The following is a 20778-nucleotide window of genomic DNA, read 5'->3' on the forward strand; positions in this document are numbered from 1 at the left end:
ATTCATTTTGTATTTGCCGCTCGTATCTCCTACGCTGCACATCGACATGGTTGATCGTGAGAAAGACTTGTCAATCGTGATCGTATGTAGATAAATTGTAGACACATCTCATTCGAAATCTATGCCAAATACAGTAGCAAGCTTAAGGCGTACAAAAGCCCCGGGGAATCTCTAACAAAAAAGCCAACTTTTCCAACCATATCAATCCAATTCAAGGCAACGCAACGCAACGCAACGCAACACGCAACGCGCAACAAAATGCAAAATCCTACACTCACTGCGAAGCAGTAGCAGTAGCAGTGGCAGTAGCAGTAGCAGTAGCAGTAGCAGTAGCAGTAGCAGTAGCAGTAGCAGTAGCAGCAGCCCGAGCCTCGCCCTCCCTCTTCGCAATGGTTTGCGCAACTACCTGACTCCTGAAACTCAAACCCTTCGTCTTCTCCAACACTTGCTGGAACACCGAGTTTGCTGGGTGGTTCATCAACACCGTTCCCTCCTTAAAGTCAATCTTGGCGTCTACTCTGGTGTCGCGGATAAGGTTGACGATCCACTTCTCACCCTCGTCCTGGGAGAGGTTCAAGCGGGTAGACAAGTACTTGATGTCGATTCTCTGGTGGATGCGGCAGTAAGCCTCGGAGATGAGGTGACGCGCAGCGTCAACGAACTCCTCAGCGGTAGCAACCAAGAAGAAGTCGCTTTTGAGCGCCTTCTCAGCCTCCTCCAACTTCTTCTGTGCGTCCTCAAAGTCGAAGCGGATGTACAAAGCGCTAACGAACTCGGTAATAGGGTCGCTGTACTCGTGGCCCTCCTGCTTGATAACTCGGACGAGGTCCTTGATCTGCTTCTGGTAGTTCTGGGAGTTACGTCCACGGCTACGGTTAGTGATGACAGCGGCGGCGAGGTATCTGAGGATCCAAGGACATGAGGTTTGGATGGTGTTGATGTAGTTGGGGGAGAAGAAGAGCTCACAGAGCGCGTCGCGTCCGTTCTCGTGGTTGAAGAAGGGGAACAAAGCCCAGTGAATGAGCCATGTTCTCTGGTGAAGCTGAACCAGAGGGTCAACGAACGCCTTCTGGTCGATAGAATCGCGGAGCTTGGTGAGCTCCTCCATAGCACCCTCCCAGTTGACAGTCAAGATCTCAGCGGCGAGCTTTCCCCAGGTAGCAGAAGAGTTTAGGTCAGAGTCGGTAGACAATGCACGGAAGTTGTAGAGCAAGTCGGCGGCGGCGGGGTAGTTACCGCAGTTGTACTGGAACTGACCGAACTTGTAGAGGACGTTGATGTTCTCGGCGGTGATGCCGTGGTTCTCCTGGAGGTACTGGAGGTTCTGGGTCTTGTCTTGCCGTAATGCCGCAACAACCTCCTGATTCTCCAAAACAGCGAGGACCTTCTTTGCCTCCTCCTCAAGACTAGCCAGAGTCTTCAAAACCTCCTCGCGCTTCTGGGTGAACTCCTCGGGAACCTCGTCCTTGCCATTGATCTCCTTCCACAGGTTGGAAATGTAGTCTAAAGCAATTCAATCAGCATCATAAGTCGCAATGACGCGCATTGACACGTACCGGTCATGTTCGTAGGCGACAGCAAGTCATACTTGGCCTGGCGAAGCTCGTCCGCGGGGTGAAGGTCTTTGATGGAGAGGAACTCCAGCAGAGGGAAGATGAGGTGACGGTCGAGGTAGGGGATCAAGGACTCCATCGTCGCTTTGTATCGCTTTTCGTCTCGTCCCTGCGCACCGCCGTCGTCGTCGAGGCTGGGAGTCGAAATTCGGGACCCGCGCCACACGCGGCGGTGCAGCGAGCACTGGAAATCTAGAAGGCGACAACCCTCCCCTTCCCGTTTATACGATAATCACGATGCTGAGAACCACCCTGAACGCTTCTGTCCGCCCCGTCTTTGCCTCCTCCAGGCCATTCACTACTTCGCTCGTACGATGCAACGCTGCCGTGCCACCCGCAACCCCAGAGCCTGTTCCTACTCCAGAACCAGAGGTTAAGATCGTTCAATACCCTTACTACATCAGACGGACAACTTCGAACCAAATCCCAGTATATATTGATTACAAGCGCGGAGGAAACTTGCTTCAGACGTTGATCAGGAAGGTCGAGGGAGACCACCGGGTATGTGGACTTGAGACCGGTGATCCGACGTGGTACTGATCGTTTTGCAGGCACTGCTTGCTGAAGTCCAGGAGAAGTTCAAAATAGATAAGAAGGACATTAAGATCAACCCTGTGACGAAGCATATCGTCATCAAGGGAAACTACACCAGGAAAATTAAGTGGTGGTTGCATCGCAAGGGATTTTAAGGGCTGGGAAGGAAAAGGAAAGAGAAGGAAAAGCCTGCCAGAACTGCGCAAGAGATGCAAGAAAAGGAAAGGGAACCCGGAGTTCGGTTTGATTGTCATATTTTTCATTCTCAAGAACGACACAGCATTTAACGTCACTCTCTCACGACGAATAAATCACTCGTTATATCTCAATACTACATTAGCCATATGTTGTTGTTTTTTGAGTCCCAAGAAACGCCGGCCGTATATCCATATGCCATAGAAAACACATCACACATCCCTCACTGAACTGATTGCTCCTTCTCCTCCAGCTTCGAATTTGCTTCTTCACCTAACGCCTGCAGGTCCTTTACAATCTCCCAGTGCATGTTCGGTAACAGTAACACGCCCAGCTGCATTGCCGGAGTCGTGATCAAAGTGCTTCCACATCGCTTGTCTGCAATCCCTTCTTCACCCATATCTGGCCCAGACTTACTCGCCAAAATCTTAAGGAGCTTCAGGATGCGCTTGTTGATCCTAGAAAACGGACCATTATCCAGGCCCTGAAATCCGGGATCGTATCGTGGTCCTCGCCCAGCCGGCGTATCGCTCAAGGCAAGTACTATCTTCAGCAATCGACCAACAAGGCCGTAGCCAGCCATCATCCAGGATTGAGCAACGCCGCCTCCAGTAGGACACATCCTCGCCAAACTTATCCCAGCAAGTAGCCCTTGTTCCAACATTGCCATTCGACGTTCCACACTCCGAGGCTGCATATCCTCCTCTGCCTCGGGTACGGCGCTGATACACAACGCAAACGCGTGCGTGAGGAGCGCATACTTTGGTACGGATGCTGTGGCAGCCTCATCGAACACCTTCGTAAAGAGTTCAACATTGTGATCTCGAGCAAGAAGCTTGGCGATAACATCAATAGCGGCAGGAGCATAGGGATGCGCGCTCACATCGACGGTGTTAAACTCAAGGTGTTCAGGATCCTCGGAGAATGGCGATGCAGGCGCGAACATGAGCAACAAATCCAGAACTGTCCTCGCTGCCTCTACCGAAGGCAAGCGAATCTGTGCCGCAAGGTTGGACAGGAGCACCAGAAGATCTTTCCACATCATCAGCATATTCTTCTGGGTAAGTAAAACCATCTGCTTCGGCGCCAAATCAAGCACGCTCAAATACCGCAGAATGAGATCGACCAAGTCCTGCTGATCAGCCATGAATAGCTGGTTGTCGATGAAGAACGAAAAGTTCCTCAGGATCCCAGTGATGCACAACGACCTTTCTGCCGCGAGCCTGAGTCTGTAGGAATCTCCCCCAGGGCGCTCAGCAAAGAGCTTCAACGTGCTCTCGTCCATGCAATCGCGCATCATCTCATCATACGTCCGTCTCAATGCATGTGGTTTCTCTCCATCTTCATTGTCTTCCTCGGCATTAGCCTCATCTGGCTGCGCCTCGACAAGCTCGTCCAACATGTCGTTTGCCAACTCGACCAAGCTCTCCAGCAAGTCCCCACACGCAACTAACGGCAACTTGCAAGATGGCTCTCCCGCAATCATGTTCAATATATCAAGCGCATACGTGATCTCGCCGTTCAAGCCACTTTGAATGCTCATATTCAATCCATATAGATGAATATTACCAAGTTCGCGCAATTTTGGTCGCCCAGGTTGAGTCTCGCGTACTGTAGCACCAAGACGATTAAGAAGATCAAGCTGGAAACCACCATGGGTCTGCAAGGCACGCTTTTTGGGGACGTACTCTAGCACTTCGGGCTTTGGTGGAGCTGCGGGCAGCACAGGACTTGCAGGTGGCATCGGTTGGCGAGGTACAGACTGCTGAGAAACCGGTTGCTGTCTCTGCGGCGGGTGTCCCTGTGGTCCTTGAGGACCCTGCGGACCCTGTGGTGGCATAGGTCCCGTAGGCATACCTCGCCAAGGCGGACCAACAGGCGAGCCCGGAGGTCCTCGCATCCCAGGAGGCATGTGCGGCGGAACCGGATGCTGTGGAGGCTTCACCATGGGCGGCTGTTGCATACCGGGTCTCATGTGCGGGGGAACCTGTTGTGGATGTTGCTGTTGCTGCTGTTGCAACTGATGTTGGTGTTGTAGTTGATGCTGTTGAGGCGGCTGCATGGGTGGCGGGCCTCGAGGTGGTAACATTCCCTGCGGCATGTTCGGACTCATACTCACCCTTGGATCAATAGGAGAAACTTGCTGAGGACTCATAGCTATCGGTGGTTGTTGCATCTGGAGTTGTGGGGACCCCTGCTGCGCATGCTGTTGCTGTCGTTGCTGCAATTGCTGTTGGAGATGTTGCATACGTAGGTTGTGCTGCTCCTGCTGTTCTCGTTGCGCTTGCATGGTACGTGCCGCAGCCGCAGCTCGTTGCATTGCTTCAAGTTGCGCAGCGTCGTTCGGTCTTTTGGGTGGGGGCATGTTCTGCTGTGGCAGCTGTTGAGGATGTCCCTGCGGAGGACCCTGTAAAGGACCTTGAGGGTGACCTTGAGCAGGACCTTGAAGAGGACCCTGAAGGGGACCCTGCTGAGGCCCCCTTCTAGCCTCCTCCGCCTTTCTCGCTGCAAGCTGCTGCCTGAGGATATGGTCTGCAAAAGGCGCCAACATCTCTTGATACTTCTCCGCAATCAAATCACCGGTTCCAGGGACCCCAAGCACGTTAGCGACGGAATGCCACCCATTACCTAGACTCAACTTGCGCGGTCCACCGTGTCTCTGGATAGCCTGCCAGAAGTTGTACAAGTGTATCTGTTTACCGCCGATGATTGGGTGCCCTCGGATGGGTGTACCACGCTTTTGCATGAACTCTGCCAAGCTTCTTAGAAACCCATCCTGGCTGGCCTTCGAACCGCTTCCCTGTCGTGGTGGGCCTTGTGGTGGGTGATTGGGATCACCGGGCGGCCGCTGTTGCGGCGGCTGCAAGGGCTGCTGCTGCCGTGGTGGTTGAGCATTCATGGGTCCCTGCTGCTGGTGCTGTTGCATTAGGTGTTGGGCCTGCAGTGCCGCCAACTGCTGCGGATTCAGAGGTTGCTGGGGAGGACCCGGCATATGCGGTGGTGCCTGCTGTCGCTGTAACTGCTCAGGATTAAAGTTTGGTGGCATATTCCGGTTCGGTTGTTGGGGCATACCGCCCATGGAGGGCGCCGGCGAAGCAGAGTGCGGTTGTCGCTGTTGTTGCACGCGCGGATCGTCAATGCTGGGTGGTTGTCGAGGCCCGGAACCATTGTTCGCCTGTTGCATCGCCTGCAATGCTGCCAGAACTTGTGGATTCATGTTGCCGTGGCCCATGTTGGGGTTCACGGGCAATCGCTGGGGAGGAGCATTTGGAAGTTGCCCGAAAGTTTGCGCGGGTGATGCACCGGGAAATGGGTGGTTCTGCATCCCTATGGGTCTGTTTTGGGTTGGAGTGTGCGTATATGCTGGACCGCCCTGTGGTAAATTGGTCGGTGGCATGTTTGGCGAGTTCTGGTTGGACAACTGCGCCTGCTGACGGAGGAGTGCTGCTTGCTGATGTTGGATGGACTGCTGTTGACCCATCGGCGACTGCTGCAGATAGGGATTGAACGCGGCATCTGGAGGGCCAGCAGTGCCAGGCCTCGACGTCGGTGGTAGCTGTCCAGGCGGCTGTCGCGGCGACACACCAAACGCGGGTGATCCGGTGGATTCGCGTTGTCGCTTCAACGGGTTGAACAAGCCCGCTGGTCCGCCTGGACCAGCAGCGTTTGGAGGCATTGGCATACCCCCAGGTTGTTGCGCCGAATTCCATTGTTGTTGCGGCATACCAGGTTGTTGGACGTTACCTGCGTCGGGAGGCCTGAACGCGCCCGGCGCACCAGAACCGACGGGTTGATTGTTGTTCATCCATCCTGGCACCATCCTCCCATTTGGCGCGTGTGGATCCGTCGTGGGCGATTGAGCCGAAGCTTACTTGGGACTGTATGCGCATCATTGTCAGCATATATCCCAATCAGAAATGCGGTCGCGGGTGGACGCGTACGTCTCTTATAAGAAGCGGGCCTCCCTGTCGTATGGCGTCACGGGAACGGCAGGCGGTCAAACAAGGACGTACCGGACAGACGCGTCGGTCTCAATGGCAAGGTTTAGGTGTGGGCGTGCTTGCCCTGTGCTACCAGCCTTACTTTGCCTAGGTAACAGCAGTCGCTGTGTGGGTGGTGCCGAATGCAAGGTTGATCCAGTAGCGCTCTTTCGTCTGCCACGTCACCCCTCACTACGGCAGTGCGACAGCCAATTCCCTCCAACGAAGCAAAACTCTACGTCTACGAAGCATTCAAACGCGTACAAGTCAAGGGACAAAAATAGGGAAGCTGGTTTAGAACGTAGGTTGTCCTGCTAGATTAGCTTAAGCTTTACCGGTCGCGGGACTTAATCTGCGTTGACTCGGGCACACATGTTTCAAGTCGGGAGGCGTGCACGCACATCAGCCTCGCGAGGCCCGGCCGTTAGTCAACAATAGGGAAATTATGATGCATGATGTAGTCGTGCCCGTGATCAGCTTCGGCTCCTGATCGGCTTTGCTCGTTTCTTGGCTGCTTCTCCTCGTCTTCCCGGCGCTCCTCTAGCTCTTCTTCTCACTCTTTTCTGCCGTTGTCCCTGCTACAGTTTAAGCTTGGCTGTGCTGCTGGCTGTAGCCTTCGGCAAACATCTGGAGTCCTCACATCGCCGAATTATCCGGCACAACCCCGCCCATTGGTACGTGACCCACTTTCGGTGATAAGAGGATGCGACATGGACAAGGGGACACACGGTTTCATATGCTCGTACTGCCCACATATGGCACCACTCCTAGGCCTGAGCCGTATTTGATTGAGTCCCACACCTCCAAGGCCAAGCATCGGTCCTTTCTAAAGCCCCTTGAGGCAACAGCTGTAGAGTTCAGTAGTATCAATGTCTCTCGTAAGCACTTCCTTCCCCAGTCATTCCTGAACTCGATGTATTCGTCGTCTCCTGATGTATGACGTTGCCCCTGGACCTGGCCGCGCGGTTACGCACGCAACTCGGGCTCGACGACAGAACAGAGGAAACAGCATATACCCCACAACAACCCCAAGAAGAGGCCCAATACAATGGAGACTCTGTCTGCAATCCCTAATAACGCTTCGACAATTACTCCTCACGAAGTGAAGCCAATTGGCAAAGATACTTTGTCCGCGAACGGTGCGGCAAAGGACTCGGAGGACTTGTACACAAAGTTGAAGAAGCTGCAGAGGCATCTGGAGTTCTTGACGTTGCAGGTTTGCACCCGTACTTCTTCACTCGTGGATCTGGGCTAACGATGACGTCCACAGGAGGAATACATCAAAGATGAACAGCGAAACCTAAAACGAGAACTCGTGCGTGCCTCCGAAGAAGTCAAGCGTATCCAATCCGTACCACTCGTTATCGGTCAATTCCTCGAGCCTCTCGACCAACACACCGCAATTGTCGGTTCCACAACCGGCTCCAACTACATTGTCCGCATCCTCTCCACCCTCGACCGCGAACTTCTCAAGCCCTCCGCATCCGTCGCTCTCCACCGTCACTCAAACGCACTGGTCGACATCCTTCCCCCGGAGGCCGACTCAAGTATCGCCATGATGGGCGCAGATGAGAAGCCCGATGTGAGTTACGCCGATGTTGGTGGTTTGGACATGCAGAAACAGGAAATCAGGGAAGCTGTCGAGTTGCCCCTCACCCACTCCGAACTCTACAAGCAAATCGGCATCGACCCCCCTCGTGGTGTCTTGCTTTACGGACCCCCAGGAACGGGAAAGACGATGTTGGTTAAGGCTGTTGCAAACTCCACCACCGCAGCCTTCATCCGCGTTGTCGGTTCCGAGTTCGTGCAGAAGTATCTTGGAGAGGGACCACGTATGGTCCGTGACGTCTTCCGTCTCGCGAGGGAGAACTCCCCTTGTATTATCTTCATCGACGAAATCGACGCTATCGCAACCAAGCGTTTCGATGCTCAGACTGGTGCAGACCGTGAAGTCCAGCGTATTCTTCTCGAATTGTTGAACCAGATGGATGGTTTCGACCAAACTTCGAACGTGAAGGTCATCATGGCCACCAACAGAGCAGACACCCTCGACCCTGCTCTTCTCCGTCCCGGTCGTTTGGATCGTAAGATTGAGTTCCCATCCTACCGCGACCGTCGTCAGAAGCGTCTCATCTTCTCTACGATCGCCGGAAAGATGAACCTCTCCCCCGAGGTCGACTTGGATACCTTCATTTTGAGACCTGATGGAGCAAGTGGAGCGATGATTGCTAGTGTGATGCAGGCTGCTGGATTGAGGGCTGTTAGGAAGTCGAGATATGTTATCATTCAGAGTGATATTGAGGAGGCGTATCAGGAGGTTATCAAGCCGGATGAGTCAGACAGGTACGACTTCTACCGGTAAAGGACGGGAAAGAAGAAAGGAGACGATTACGTTAGGATACCATTCAGGCATTTGCAATTCGAAGAGAGTTCTTGCACAATCACGATACATTGAACTCCATTGCTATTCACAAACGCCGAGGAGTGCGGCCGTGCTAAAATCTCAATTGCAATCGCAATTGCAACCAGACTGTGAATTCAGAATCAGTTAAACGCTAATCTATTCATCCAATTGAGTTCACCTTCTCGTCTCTGCACGCCCAGGCCTGCTCCTCGTCGCCCCTGAATCCACTGGCCTAGCCCTTCGCGGTGTTGGCCCCCAAGTTCCGCCCAGCCCCGATCGCAGCCTCGTACATAGCCTGCGTAATCGCACAGCCTGCAGTCTCCCATACAACAACCCCGCCTCCCCATTCTCATCACTCCATCTCACCTCAACATAGCATTTATCTCTATTACACAATCTCGAATTCATTCAGTCTCATCATGAAGATAGCGTCTTTCCTGACCGCTGCAGTCCTTTTGCTCGGTGCCTCTGCAGAGGTTCACAAGTGAGTCACGGATCAATTGCGTCGGGGTTGGAGCTGTAACTGACGTGTTTGTTTAAAGGATGGCCTTGAAGAAGGTTCCCCTTGAGGAGCAGCTTCAGTCGGTATGCATATACCCCAATTTCCGGTGAATCAAGGTAGCATATTGACCCCTTTGTGCGTAGCTCGACTTCGAGAGCTCTCTCCGCCATTTGGGACAGAAGTATATGGGTATCCGCCCTGGTGCTCACCAAGCCGAGCTCGCCAAATCCCGCCACGTCGGTTACGACGCCGAAGGCAAGGTTTCTCACGGCGTTCCCCTTACCAACTTCCTCAACGCCCAGTACTTTACCGACATCTCCATCGGTACCCCTCCCCAGGAGTTCAAGGTCATCCTTGACACTGGATCCTCCAACCTCTGGGTTCCTTCATCATCCTGCTCTTCCATTGCTTGTTTCTTGCATAGCAAGTACGACTCCTCTGCGTCGAGCACTTACAAGCCCAATGGCACCGATTTCGAGATCCGTTACGGTTCTGGTAGCTTGAGTGGATTCATCAGCCAGGATACCGTCACCCTCGGTGACTTGGAGATCAAAAAGCAGGACTTTGCTGAGGCTACCAACGAGCCGGGACTTGCCTTCGCTTTCGGTCGTTTCGACGGTATCTTGGGTATGGGATACGACACCATCTCCGTTGATCACGTCGTTCCTCCCTTCTACCAGATGTACGAGCAGGGTTTGATTGACGAGCCCGTCTTCGCTTTCTTCCTGGGTAACACCGCTGATGGTGAGGACGGTGGTGAATGCACTTTCGGTGGTCTTGACGAGGACCACTACACTGGAAAGATCACTAAGCTTCCCGTCCGTCGTCGTGGATACTGGGAGGTCGACCTCAACTCCTTCTCCTTCGGTGACGAGACGCTCGAGTTGGAAGGTACCGGTGCCGCCATCGACACCGGAACGTCCTTGATCGCCATGCCCTCCGACGTTGCCGAGTTGTTGAACAAGGAGATTGGTGCCAAGAAGGGATGGAACGGACAGTACACCGTCGACTGCAGCGTCATCGACTCCTTGCCCGATATCTCGTTCAACTTCTCCGGCCACAACTTCTCCCTCCCCGCCTCCGACTACATCATGCAGGTTCAGGGATCCTGTATCTCCTCCTTCACCGGCATTGACATCCCTCCTCCCATGGGTCCTATCTGGATCATTGGTGACACTTTCTTGCGCAAGTACTACTCTGTCTACCACCTTGGTGAGGACTACGTTGGTTTGGCTGAGGCTAGGAAGTAAGCTGTTGGGCTTGCAGAAGTTACGTTCACTTTGTCCGGTTTGGCGTGCTATGCATCCTTCGTTCTATTGTTCTGGTTAGGGGGCATTGACGGGTTTGGTTTTCTTTCTTCTGGTTTATATTGGGTTTAAAGGTTTTCTCTTAATCGACTTTCGTAACGTTTGACTTGCAATTGACTTTGTGCTGTCGCCGGTCCTGCATGGCGATGTCGCAGCGGCGTACGTACGTGCGTGCATGTGCGACCTCAAGTAAAGAATTCAGCAACCATCAGATCAGCATGTTTGTAAGGGATCTATCGCCATGACAGGAGTTCAATTGACTAACAATGTGAAGGAAACCCCAATTGAACCACCACCAGCCCGCCACGTCCTCTACGACTCCGACTCCGATGACGAAGACGAGAATGATCTAGCAGGAACAACCCACCCATTCGACCCAGACTACGACGAAGACGAAGTACCCAGACCACGGAAGAAGTGGACCGAACCACGGGCGCCGGAGGTGAAGCTGAATTCGGCGGTACCGATCGAAGTGTTGGCTGTGTGCGTTCGTGCAATGGCTGCCATACCGGCGGGGTTGAAGGGGGAGGAGGAAAACGTGGGGACGGTAACGGTGTATATGGTAGGGTTCTTCAGATTCTCATTTTGATTGGTTTACTGACAACCTACAGGACGAAGACGGCGAAAACGCAAGGACCATCCCAATCTTCCACCATCCCTCTCACTCCTTCCACTCCATCAGCATCCCACCCTTCCTCGATCCGCGGGTATGCTACTTATTAGCAGCTGCCATCCTCGACGCTGTGACACCCAGTACGAAGGTGTACGTCGTCGCGCCCTCGCTGACGTATGACCGTTCCCACGCTGTTTCGATTCTTCCGACGACTGCGGCGGCGAAGGAGGTGACGGGTGATGTGCCACTGTTACAGCCGCCGAGTATGTTGACCGGGTTTGAGGCAGCGTTGTTGAGTCAGTGTGAGAGGAGGGAGGTACAGGCTGTGGCTATTGTTGGACGATCTAGTGGTGTCGTTGAGCGTGAACATGTCGAGACCGACGTCCTACACGAGTCTGCAAAGGCACTGGCGACTCATATCGGAGCAGCGAACTTGGTCTTGGATATGAGCAGGAGCAACCAAAAGCTAGCAAATCGGTTTGGAAGGAGAAGCACAGGAGTAGGTAGCATGTACCTCTAAAATAGGCTTTGAATGAAATATAATCATTGAAGATGCCCGAAATGTTTATACATAAAAACCGGAACAAACGAAACCCGAACAAGAAAGCAAAGCAGAAACATTACCAAACCTGCAAACCATTGAAAGCAATATGCATACCCAAGATGTTGACCTCGACTTGACTCCCGTCGAAGGATCAATTGCGCGTGTTGTCATCACCTACCACCTCCTCACTCCAATTCAGAATGAGACACCTTACTCCTTGGACTTCTTCTCCTTCTTGTCCTTCTTCTCCTTCTTCTCTTTCTTGTCCTTCTTAGACTTCTTCTCGCCAGACTCCTCGCTTGACTCGGCCTTCCTCTTCTTCTCCTTCTTGGACTTCTTCTCCTCGACGTCATCCATCTCGATATCCTCACGAGCATCACCAGCAACACCAGAAACCTCAACCTTAACACCAGCAAGGACAGCATCCATAGCCTGGCGCATAGCATCGGCGTTCTTAGTAACAGGCTCACCCTTCTCGTAGAAGTTCAAGCGCTCCTCGACCTGCTGACGGAGAACCTCACCGAACTTGGTAGTTGGGGTATCGCTGAAGTTGTCGATACGGGAAGCGATAGAGCACTTGTTGGCAAGGAAACGGGATATCCGTCCCTTGTTCTTCTGGCCAGCACGTCCAATGAAGGAAGAGTGGTAAATGAGACCGTACTTGGGGGTGTTACCCTTAGTCTTCAATGCTCTGAACAAAGCTTTCTCGGCACCAAGGATCTGGACGGTGGAGGCAGGGTATTTGGAGAGGTTGGTCAAGGAACCGGCGTGGGAGATGAGACGAGCACCGACGACCTCACCAATCAACTCGGACAAGTTGGGTGCAACGACGTGCATCTTGTCCTGTAGGTAGGTGTAGAGACGCTTGCGGTACTCGGCCAAGTTCACGACACGGTCGGCGAAAGCGACAACGTTCTCCATATCCACCTCCGACAAATCCTGACCCATGGAAACCTTGGAGGCGTCGATGACAGCCTTGGCGATGGACTCGTCATCCTCGACAAGGGCAGCAATGTCATGAAGCATGTCGTCCGTGAGCCTGTTCTTGTCCTCAATAAAGCGGGCGAGCTTGGCGAACTGGTGGTTGTCGTTGACGATGCGAACGAGCTCGGGGAAGTGCCAGGAGTACCACTCACGAACACGCATAGAGAAGGTGTTGATGTCCTTGTCCAACTGGTCGAGAAGGGCAATAGCCTGGATAATCATGTTGTCGGACCGGTTGACGTTGAACTTGACTTTGCAACGAGAGTAAGAGTGACCGAGACCGAGCTGAGCACGACCGATGTCTCCAGCCTGCAACTGTCTCAAGAGCTTCTCTCCGTGGAAACGGATACCCCTCAACAAGTCCAAAGAGACCTCAGAGTTGTCGCACTCCAATCCAGGGATAGCCTCCTTCAAACCACCAGCCAAGTTCTTGTCGGTGACACCGATAATGACCTTGTTCTTCTTTCCGGGCTTGGGAAGGTTAGTCTCGAGGAAGGCCTTCAAGTGGTCGTTGACGATACCCTCAGAGATATCGTTGGCGTTTTCGAGAGCGTGGGCGGCCGTCTTGAAAGGTGCGAAGGAAACAAGGTTGACCATCTTTCCGAAGCGAGCGAGGTCCTGCAAAGCCTCCTTGACCTCCTTCAATTGAGAGCCGACCTCCTCGGCCTCCTTGACCTCGTACAGAGCATAGCCTGAGGCCAACTCGCTCAACAAGTATGTCGGAACGGGCATTGTGTATATGTGGTGAAGGAACCCGATTTATGCCCACAAGCTATGAAAAGAAACTGCGGTCAACAAAGAGGTCCTCGGATCAGAACGGATCAGGTTGTCACTCACGGTATTCTATGTCTGTCGGGGATTCTCAGGTATTTCCTTCGGCTGCAGCTGCGCCCAGGCAAAAAATGTTAGCAAGGTGCATGGGAGGACGCAGGTGAGTGTGCAGGTGAATGAAATCACTCGAATCATATCCAGGCGTGAAAAGAGTGTTCATCTTATTTGATAACTCTATTGAAATCTATATGATATCGTTCATGTAAAGATTGGTCACGGGTGATCGTGGGTACAGACAGGTCAAAATACTCGTACAGCTGCAGGGTGAAGAGCAGTTTGTCACGGCAGCCGATCAGTTCTAAGGTATTTTAATGTTGTAGCAGTAAATTGGCGCCGGTTGACATTGTTTGAAACTTTGGTCTCTCCAGGAAATCGAATCAGGGGTATCACATTCTCCTTCTCATGCTCTTCTCCAAGGAAGATCTCTCCGTCCCGAAGGCCTACTGGACGTGTCCTCCGACCCTCTTCCCAACAACGCCCTCAACTGCCCCCTCACTCCATTTCCACAGCTCCCTCATCAACTCCTCATTCTTCGCTTCCTCCGTAGTCTTGCCCATCTTCGCCACCGGAATAAAATACTCCCCCCTATAATCCCTCGCCACAATCTCCTCACTCGTTGCAGCCCACAACTGCGTCAGCGCACCCTTCTCTGCACTACTTGCCAAGAAGCCCATGAGGAAGTTGGTGATTTTCGTGAGGGTTGGGCCGATGAAAGCACTGCCGCCGGACGTGAGGCCGGTTGCGACTGCGCCGGGGTGGATTGCGTTGACATAGATGTTTGGGTGGGAGGATTTCAGTCTGCGGGAGAGTTCGCGAGTGAAGAGGATATTCGCTAGCTTTGATTGACCGTAGCGACGGAATGCATCACCAAGCTCCCAGATACTTGTTGGGTCAACGTCTGGCTTACGCTTCTCGCCGCGCATGGCCGAGAAATCGATACCATTGTTCACTTTGTAAGTGAATCTGTGTGCCTCGCTCGAGGTGATGATGACCCTGACATCACCCTCCGGCTTCGCCGCAGCGGTGCGTTGCAGCAACGGAAGCAACGTCGTAATGAACGCAAAGTGACCGAGGTGGTTCGTTGCGAATTGCCTCTCATACCCGTCTACAGAGAGTTGGTATGGCTCCATAGCGATACCAGCATTGGCGAATAGGATGTCCAGTTTGTCGTGGTTGCGCGTGTACTCCTCCGCCGCCTCAACCGTAGACTTGACGCTGCTCAAATCAAGGTTGAGCAATTCCACACTACCCGTCGAGGTCAGTGTCTTCTCCTTAATCGCGCGTACGGCATCCTGTCCCTTCTGCGGCGAACGACATGCGATTGTAATGTTGGCGTTCCGAGCGTAAAGGGCGTGTGCGGTAGCGAGTCCCAAGCCACTGTTACCGCCGGTGATGAGGACGGACCTGTGAAACGTGTCAACAACTTGCAGGCAAAGTTATTCTGTTTTTCACGATCTACCTTCCGGAAAGATCAGGTATTTGAGCCGTTGTGAATGACATTGTTGGATTGGCAGTGTTTGCGGTATTGGTGCGGTCTGGTCATGCACCCCGGCGCACCTTCACATTTGGAATCGGGGGCAGCTAGTAAGTACTATTGCTGAGCAGTGTTGCTCTTGGTTTTCCATGAACAACACGAAGCTTAAGCCTTAAACTTGTCGTCAATCGAATCGCAAAATCCTTGTGCTGTCCTCACACCGGATTCCCGGAAAAGAACATCTCTACCGTCAAGTAATTACTGGACGACTCGGCCCCCACCTCCGTTCCAATTGTGCAGCGATTATGACAAGGGTAAGTCGGATTATATACGTGCCTGCACACGATTGAAAGGGCATCACCTCGACAGTGTTCATCTCCGACGTCGCGGGCTGTGCCCTACCGTGAGAAGAACTTGACACGGGTGTGAAAATGCGGCGAGCAAGATGGCTGAGATTGGAGGAATGATGTTTGTGGTTATTAAGCTTTCCTGTTGTTCTCACAGTCTTCGGGCATAAGATGTACCACTGGTAATGACGTCATAGCCAAACCTCCATGTCGAGGCTCAGCTTACCAATTGCAACCTTAAGCGCTCAACACCATAAGTCAATTGATCGAACCTATTTGACCACAATAAGCCAGTTGCAACCATTATGCCTCTTCCAAGAATCACCCTCGATCCATCTTCTACCCTGTACCCGACCAGGGATCACCCCCACTCCCACCCTCATGCTCACGATCTCCCCAAACCTCTCCACGTCGAAACTCACCCAAAGGGAAAAAACACTGGCACTGAAGATGCCTCCATTTTCTTCATCGGAAACGCTACGACCGTGATTGAATGGGAGGGCGTCCGTATCATGACTGATCCAAAGTAAGGCGAACATTCGCGAAGGAGCTTTGCAACAGCTTGGATTGACATAACCTTACAGTTTCCTTCACGCAGGCGACCACGTACACCTCGGTCCAGGAGTGACAGCTACTCGCCTCCAAAACCCTGCCGTAGATCTCCACGACCTCCCTCCCATCGACATGATCCTACTCTCTCACTTCCACGCCGACCACTTCGACCAAGACGTCGAGAAATCCCTGCGTCGTACCCTCCCCATCATCTCGACCCCCCATGCAAAAGAATGCCTCGAAGGTTCCAAAGAAGGCAAATTCGAGAAAGTCACTGCATTGGACCACTGGGAGTCCGCGATCGTTGATATTCAGAACTCGAACGCGGCGTTCAAAATCACCGGAATGCCCGGAAAGCACGTCCCTCCCGGCCCCGCTGGTCTCCTCAAAAAAATAAACGACTTTATCGGGGCTGTACCCCCCACAAATGGATGGATGGTCGAGTTCGGTGCAAAGCCGAAGACGATCGAGGCGGAGACTGATGGTGTCGATGTCGGGTACAGGATGTACATCTCAGGCGACACCCTCCTCGTCAACGAACTCTACGAAATCCCCAAACGCTTCCCAAATGTTGACCTCATGCTTGTTCACCTTGGTGGTACAACCATTCCCTCTCCCAAATTGCCGTTAGCTATGGTTACGATGGACGCGGAACAGGGTATCAAGCTCATTCATTTGATTGACCCCGAAGTCGCTATTCCTATTCACCATGGTGCGGATGGGGATGAGCCACCGGAGTATGATGCGTTTTTGAGTAGTTTGGATGATTTCAAGGCTGCTGTTGCCAAGGACGAGAAGTTGAAGGATAGGGTTGTGTATCTGAAGAGAGGAGGCAAGTACTCGTTCAAAGCAAGCAAGTGAGGCGATACGATAACTGTGTGTACGATATACCGGAAGATCTTGAAGAACGTTTTGCAATATTATGTCTTAGTATTACATGCCAGTACAATGCATTTTTGACCACTTCCATCGCTTATCCAAGGACAAGCCCATCCTTCTCCTTCTTCCCGCCCTTCTTTCCCTTTCCCTTCCCCTTCGTCTCCTGCTTCCCAGCAGTACTAACCTTCACCTTACTCACACCAATCGGCATAATCAACTCTGTATCCTTCAGCCCCTTCATCAAATCCCTTTCCTTGGGCCACATCATTTCTACGTCCTCACTCTTCGCGTCGAGCGGCATGCCAGTAAAGTAAGCAATGGCACTCTTTGCTGCTTTACCCTTCTTGGTAGGACCGGGCTGGAACTTGACTTTGTATTTGTAGCGGGCGAGGGCGGAGTAGGGAGCGCAGACGGGGATTGCGTCGAGGAGGTTGTCGCCTGCGAAGGGTGTAGGCGTGAATGCGTCGAGGGGTGTGACGAGATCTTGCTCCTCTTCGTCCAAAACCTCGATGTTCTCCTCCTTCAACAACCTCTTCGCTTCGGCGTCGAGCTTGGGGCCAGCGGGCTTTCCTTGCTGAGCGTTTTGTCTAGCTGCCTTCTTGTTCTGTGCAGCTTCCTGCTCAGCCCTCTTTGCCTGACGCTCCTCTTCCTCGAGCTGCTTCTTGGACTTATTCGCAGATCCGAGAAGCTTCATCGCAACTTCACGATCCTCATCATCCTGAAACTTGTACTTCTCCGCGATCTTCTTCTGCTTAGCCTTCTGCCCACGCTTCTTCGGAGGTGGAGGAGCTTGCTTCTCCTTCTTCTCCTGCTTAGGAGGCGGAGAGGACTTGGACTTCTTGTCCTTCAAGGACACAGCGGCGAGAACATCTTCCAAGGATCCGGCATTGTCCAAACCGGGTTCTCCAGCGCTGGCAAGGATACTCGAGTCACCCTTGGCCGCCTTCTGCTTGCGCATCTCACGGCGCTGCTTAGCACTGATATACTTGCTGCCGCCCGCAGCCTTGCTTCCTTCGTTACCATCGGCGTCAGCTGCTTGCTCGTCCTCGTCTGCACCAAAGTCCTCCAAAGCATACTTGTCCTCCTCTTCATTCTTTGAGTCAGCGGAGGCTTCTGCGGGGATGTCCTGAATCTGGGTATCAGGGAACGCATCCTCATCTTCATCCTCGCTCTCAGATGCAGAATCAGCCGGCGACTCGGCGGCATCAACAACAGGCTCCTGCAAAGTCTCATCAGCAAGACCACGCTCCTCATCCTCCTCTTCCTGCCCACCATCATCAACAATCGGCACATCCTCGTTAGCCTCCTCCTCACTCTTCTCCGTCACCGGTGTCTGAACCTCCTCCTCCTCAATCGGCACCTCCTCTTCCTTCTTCAAATCCTCCTCCGCAATTCTATGCTTCACATGCCTCCCCCGACTCTCCTCATCAATCAACCACAAGACACCAAACCCAAGAACCAACTGCACAGGCGGCAAGAAGTTCTTCTTACCGCGGATCATGAAGGAACCGGTGGTTAGGTATTCACCCGTGGGCGCGGTCTTGCTGACTTGGTCGGCGTAGACCCAGTAGGCTGAGGTCACCTGTTTGGCATCCCAGGCGCGGGAGGTACAGACTGTGAGGGTTCCGGCCTGCGTGAGGGTAGTAGGAGGGATCGGAGGGGGTTCCGAGGTGGAGGAGGTGACGTGGTTCTTAACGATCACAGTCGCAGCACCGTGGAGATCGGCATGTACGTACGCATCACCACGCTTGAGGTATTTTCGGACAAGTAGTTCGTTCTGTTGCATGTCTCGGCCTCTGTGCATATTCAGTAAGCCATGAATGTCCAAAAAACACGTTGGAATAACGTACCCAAGAACAAGGTATCCATCACTACTGATGAACCACAAGAACTTTTCAAACCAGTTGACTTTCCGCATAGGCTTCACTACGGACCGCTCCTTGTTCAAGCTTTTCTTCAGGTCAGCAGCAATACGCTTCTCGGTCGACTTGAGTGCCATGGAGGAAGCCTGAAGAGTCTTCTCCTCTTTCGTGGCCGCAGATCGCTTCTTGTCGTAGTATAACCGAGCATTTGCTGTACGTCTTCATTAGCATGACGGAGCAAGCAACAATGTCTTTCAGAAACATACCATAGGCACTCAACCCAATATCCATCTCAATCTCTAAATAATTCTTCGCATCACCCTTCCCACGATCCTTCTCCTCCTCGCCTTCACTATCCGTCTCCTCATCCGTCTCATCCTCACTCTCCTCATCATCATCCTCGTCATCCTCTTCAGCCAACCTAAGCTTCACCACATTCCGTCCCAAATCCAACCCTGCAACCATCATAGCGACCTCATTCCCCCTCGAGCGCTCACCATCGATAAGGGTCTGGATGTCACGCCAATCCATACCGCGCTCCATGAGGCCACGAACACCCTCCATAGCCTCATCGCACCTTCCCAGAGAACCTTCGATCGCGGCGGCTTTGCGGACGGCCATGTCTTGCGCACCCTTGAGGGCTTCGATACGCCCCGCGTGTTCCGAACGGGCTTTGCTAAGTTTTTCGGCGAAGCGGACGTGTTCGTTGTTCAACCTCGCCGCGGCACTCTGTGACTCGAGATGAGAAAAGTAGGTGTCGACTGTCTTATTGTAATCTTCCACTTCCTGGATCTCGGTGCTGGTCTTGCCGGTGAATTGGGTAGGCAGGAAGGGGTGGAAGTCTTCGTAGGTGATGATGTCTTCGCCCTCGCCGGTGGCGGGTGGGGTACGTTTTGCAATGATGTAGCCCTTGACGTCGGTTTCTGCGCATTGCTTGACGATCGCGTCAGCTTCTCCGAATGCACCGAGTAAAGCCTCAGTCTGCTCCGGAGTCAACGCGAAAGTAGGGGTAATCTTCATGGTCGGCTCGATTCCTGCACGGAGAAGTGTGTGCTCAACGAGTGCAGGGCCATAAACAGGACATTGAATAGCGAGCTGCCGCTTCAATGTCTGCGCCTTCTGTTTCTGCTTCTTCTGCTGCTTCCCACCAAACACATTAGGCTTCGCATCCCCGGCATCCTCCTCGGTAGGCGCCTCCGTAGCAGTCTTGAGCGCCTCCAACGTCCCCTCCAACTTCTCCTTTGTCATACTCTCAACCTCCCTTCCCGCCTCCTCCCGTCCGAGATCATACACTTCGCCGACAGCGTAGCGCTTTCCACCCTCGTCTTCACTCACGACGCGGAGGAGCCCGATGATTTTCCAGTTGCCGTCGACGAGGACGACGTTTCCTGCGGCGTAGAACTCGAGGATGAGGTGGTATGAGGCCGCGGCTGTCGAAGCTTCAAAGGAGAGGATGAGAACTCTGTCGCGACGGAGTTGGCGGACGGAAGTCAAGCGGCGGGTGCGGAGGTGTTTACGCAGCTGTAGGATTTATCATCAGTATACCTTGTACGCAATCAAATGATGGAGTTCCTACCTTTGTACAGAAATTTCCAGGTTGCGATTCCCGATCACGGTCGTACGTCGTCAAGTGACACCTAAATCCACTCTCGACAAGAAAGTTTTGCTTGTGCTCTGGCTTTGCGAACTTGAAAAGGAAGGATCGGGAGTTTTGAGAGAGGTCATAGATGTTCTGAAGACGGAGGTCCACGATCGAGGAGGTGAGTTGTGGGACGAGGGCAGCGATGTCCTGTAAAGAAGTCAGAAGTGAACAAGGCTTAAGGATAACGGCAAACGTACAAGTGATGTTAATCGTTGCTTCATTATGAGATGTTATAGATGCGATTGCGGCTGGTGTTTGGTTGCTTCGATCAAAATCGCGATGTCTACGACTTTTCGAGGGTACGAATCCGCGGTCGACGTCATGGAGCAGAGACTGCGGCACATGACCGCTTGCAAGCAGCTTCAGTTTCGTGATAAAAAAAAAGGTAGAATTATTTTATTTGCCTTTATACCATTCCTCACATGGCCCTCTCGAGGCCTGTCCCACAAAAGTCCGAGAAGCGGCCCTGGACTACTCGTACTGTATCTGATCCTCGAAGCTCCTCGACCGACACT

The 20778-nt window shown here is 53.0% G+C and overlaps 10 protein-coding genes across 10 annotated transcripts; 5 read left to right on the plus strand and 5 right to left on the minus strand.

Moving 5' to 3' along the window:
- Positions 1-176: 176 nt before the first annotated feature.
- Positions 177-1722, minus strand: SAICODRAFT_68821 (eukaryotic translation initiation factor 3, subunit 6). The gene is made up of 2 exons (XM_019170428.1): positions 1557-1722; positions 177-1503 (listed from the first exon to the last, which is right to left on the minus strand). Exons 1-2 carry the CDS (start codon positions 1690-1692, stop codon positions 275-277), a joined length of 1365 nt encoding a protein of 454 aa, XP_019027613.1. The 5' UTR covers positions 1693-1722; the 3' UTR covers positions 177-274.
- A 284-nt stretch (positions 1723-2006) lies between these two features.
- Positions 2007-2302, plus strand: SAICODRAFT_49951 (uncharacterized protein; the record flags this gene model as incomplete). The annotated part of the gene is made up of 2 exons (XM_019168990.2): positions 2007-2114; positions 2165-2302. Coding segments are annotated over 2 exons (246 nt in total), but the record flags the coding sequence as incomplete, so codon positions are not given.
- Positions 2303-2565: 263 nt separating this feature from the next.
- SAICODRAFT_22864 (uncharacterized protein) lies at positions 2566-6162 on the minus strand (the record flags this gene model as incomplete). Its single annotated transcript, XM_019166655.1, has 1 exon — positions 2566-6162. One exon carries the CDS (start codon positions 6160-6162, stop codon positions 2566-2568), a length of 3597 nt encoding a protein of 1198 aa, XP_019027615.1.
- A 986-nt stretch (positions 6163-7148) lies between these two features.
- Positions 7149-8684, plus strand: SAICODRAFT_87326 (26S proteasome subunit P45; the record flags this gene model as incomplete). Its single annotated transcript, XM_019171489.1, has 2 exons — positions 7149-7538; positions 7593-8684. The coding sequence occupies exons 1-2, from the start codon at positions 7371-7373 to the stop codon at positions 8682-8684; spliced, it is 1260 nt and encodes a 419-aa protein (XP_019027616.1). The 5' UTR covers positions 7149-7370.
- A 379-nt stretch (positions 8685-9063) lies between these two features.
- On the plus strand, positions 9064-10478 carry SAICODRAFT_87329 (eukaryotic aspartyl protease; the record flags this gene model as incomplete). The annotated part of the gene is made up of 3 exons (XM_019171490.1): positions 9064-9210; positions 9269-9311; positions 9372-10478. Exons 1-3 carry the CDS (start codon positions 9146-9148, stop codon positions 10476-10478), a joined length of 1215 nt encoding a protein of 404 aa, XP_019027617.1. The 5' UTR covers positions 9064-9145.
- A 243-nt stretch (positions 10479-10721) lies between these two features.
- SAICODRAFT_16505 (uncharacterized protein) lies at positions 10722-11668 on the plus strand (the record flags this gene model as incomplete). The annotated part of the gene is made up of 3 exons (XM_019165664.1): positions 10722-10759; positions 10810-11097; positions 11147-11668. The coding sequence occupies exons 1-3, from the start codon at positions 10754-10756 to the stop codon at positions 11666-11668; spliced, it is 816 nt and encodes a 271-aa protein (XP_019027618.1). The 5' UTR covers positions 10722-10753.
- Positions 11669-11902: 234 nt separating this feature from the next.
- Positions 11903-13549, minus strand: SAICODRAFT_87330 (nucleolar protein NOP56; the record flags this gene model as incomplete). Its single annotated transcript, XM_019171491.1, has 2 exons — positions 13514-13549; positions 11903-13448 (listed from the first exon to the last, which is right to left on the minus strand). Exon 2 carries the CDS (start codon positions 13406-13408, stop codon positions 11903-11905), a length of 1506 nt encoding a protein of 501 aa, XP_019027619.1. The 5' UTR covers positions 13409-13448; positions 13514-13549.
- Positions 13550-13947: 398 nt separating this feature from the next.
- On the minus strand, positions 13948-15007 carry SAICODRAFT_4687 (NAD(P)-binding protein; the record flags this gene model as incomplete). The annotated part of the gene is made up of 2 exons (XM_019168871.1): positions 13948-14911; positions 14967-15007. The coding sequence occupies 2 exons, from the start codon at positions 15005-15007 to the stop codon at positions 13948-13950; spliced, it is 1005 nt and encodes a 334-aa protein (XP_019027620.1).
- A 626-nt stretch (positions 15008-15633) lies between these two features.
- SAICODRAFT_4688 (Metallo-hydrolase/oxidoreductase) lies at positions 15634-16741 on the plus strand (the record flags this gene model as incomplete). The annotated part of the gene is made up of 2 exons (XM_019168872.1): positions 15634-15854; positions 15913-16741. The coding sequence occupies 2 exons, from the start codon at positions 15634-15636 to the stop codon at positions 16739-16741; spliced, it is 1050 nt and encodes a 349-aa protein (XP_019027621.1).
- A 112-nt stretch (positions 16742-16853) lies between these two features.
- Positions 16854-20484, minus strand: SAICODRAFT_4689 (uncharacterized protein; the record flags this gene model as incomplete). The annotated part of the gene is made up of 5 exons (XM_019168873.1): positions 16854-18555; positions 18610-18832; positions 18888-20142; positions 20198-20410; positions 20461-20484. 5 exons carry the CDS (start codon positions 20482-20484, stop codon positions 16854-16856), a joined length of 3417 nt encoding a protein of 1138 aa, XP_019027622.1.
- Positions 20485-20778: the final 294 nt, after the last annotated feature.

Source organism: Saitoella complicata, assembly GCF_001661265.1.
Source record: "Saitoella complicata NRRL Y-17804 unplaced genomic scaffold SAICOscaffold_1, whole genome shotgun sequence".
Classification (NCBI taxonomy): Eukaryota; Fungi; Ascomycota; class Saitoellomycetes; order Saitoellales; family Saitoellaceae; genus Saitoella; species Saitoella complicata.

What these genes read in the sequence shown, in the direction of transcription:
- SAICODRAFT_68821 (XM_019170428.1), bottom strand. Translation starts at nt 1,692, where the DNA reads ATGGAGTCCTTGATCCCCTACCTCGACCGTCACCTCATCTTCCCTCTG. An exon ending in GTCGCCTACGAACATGACCG is followed by an intron (nt 1,504 to 1,556) that starts GTACGTGTCAAT and finishes GAATTGCTTTAG; the next exon opens with ACTACATTTCCAACCTGTGG.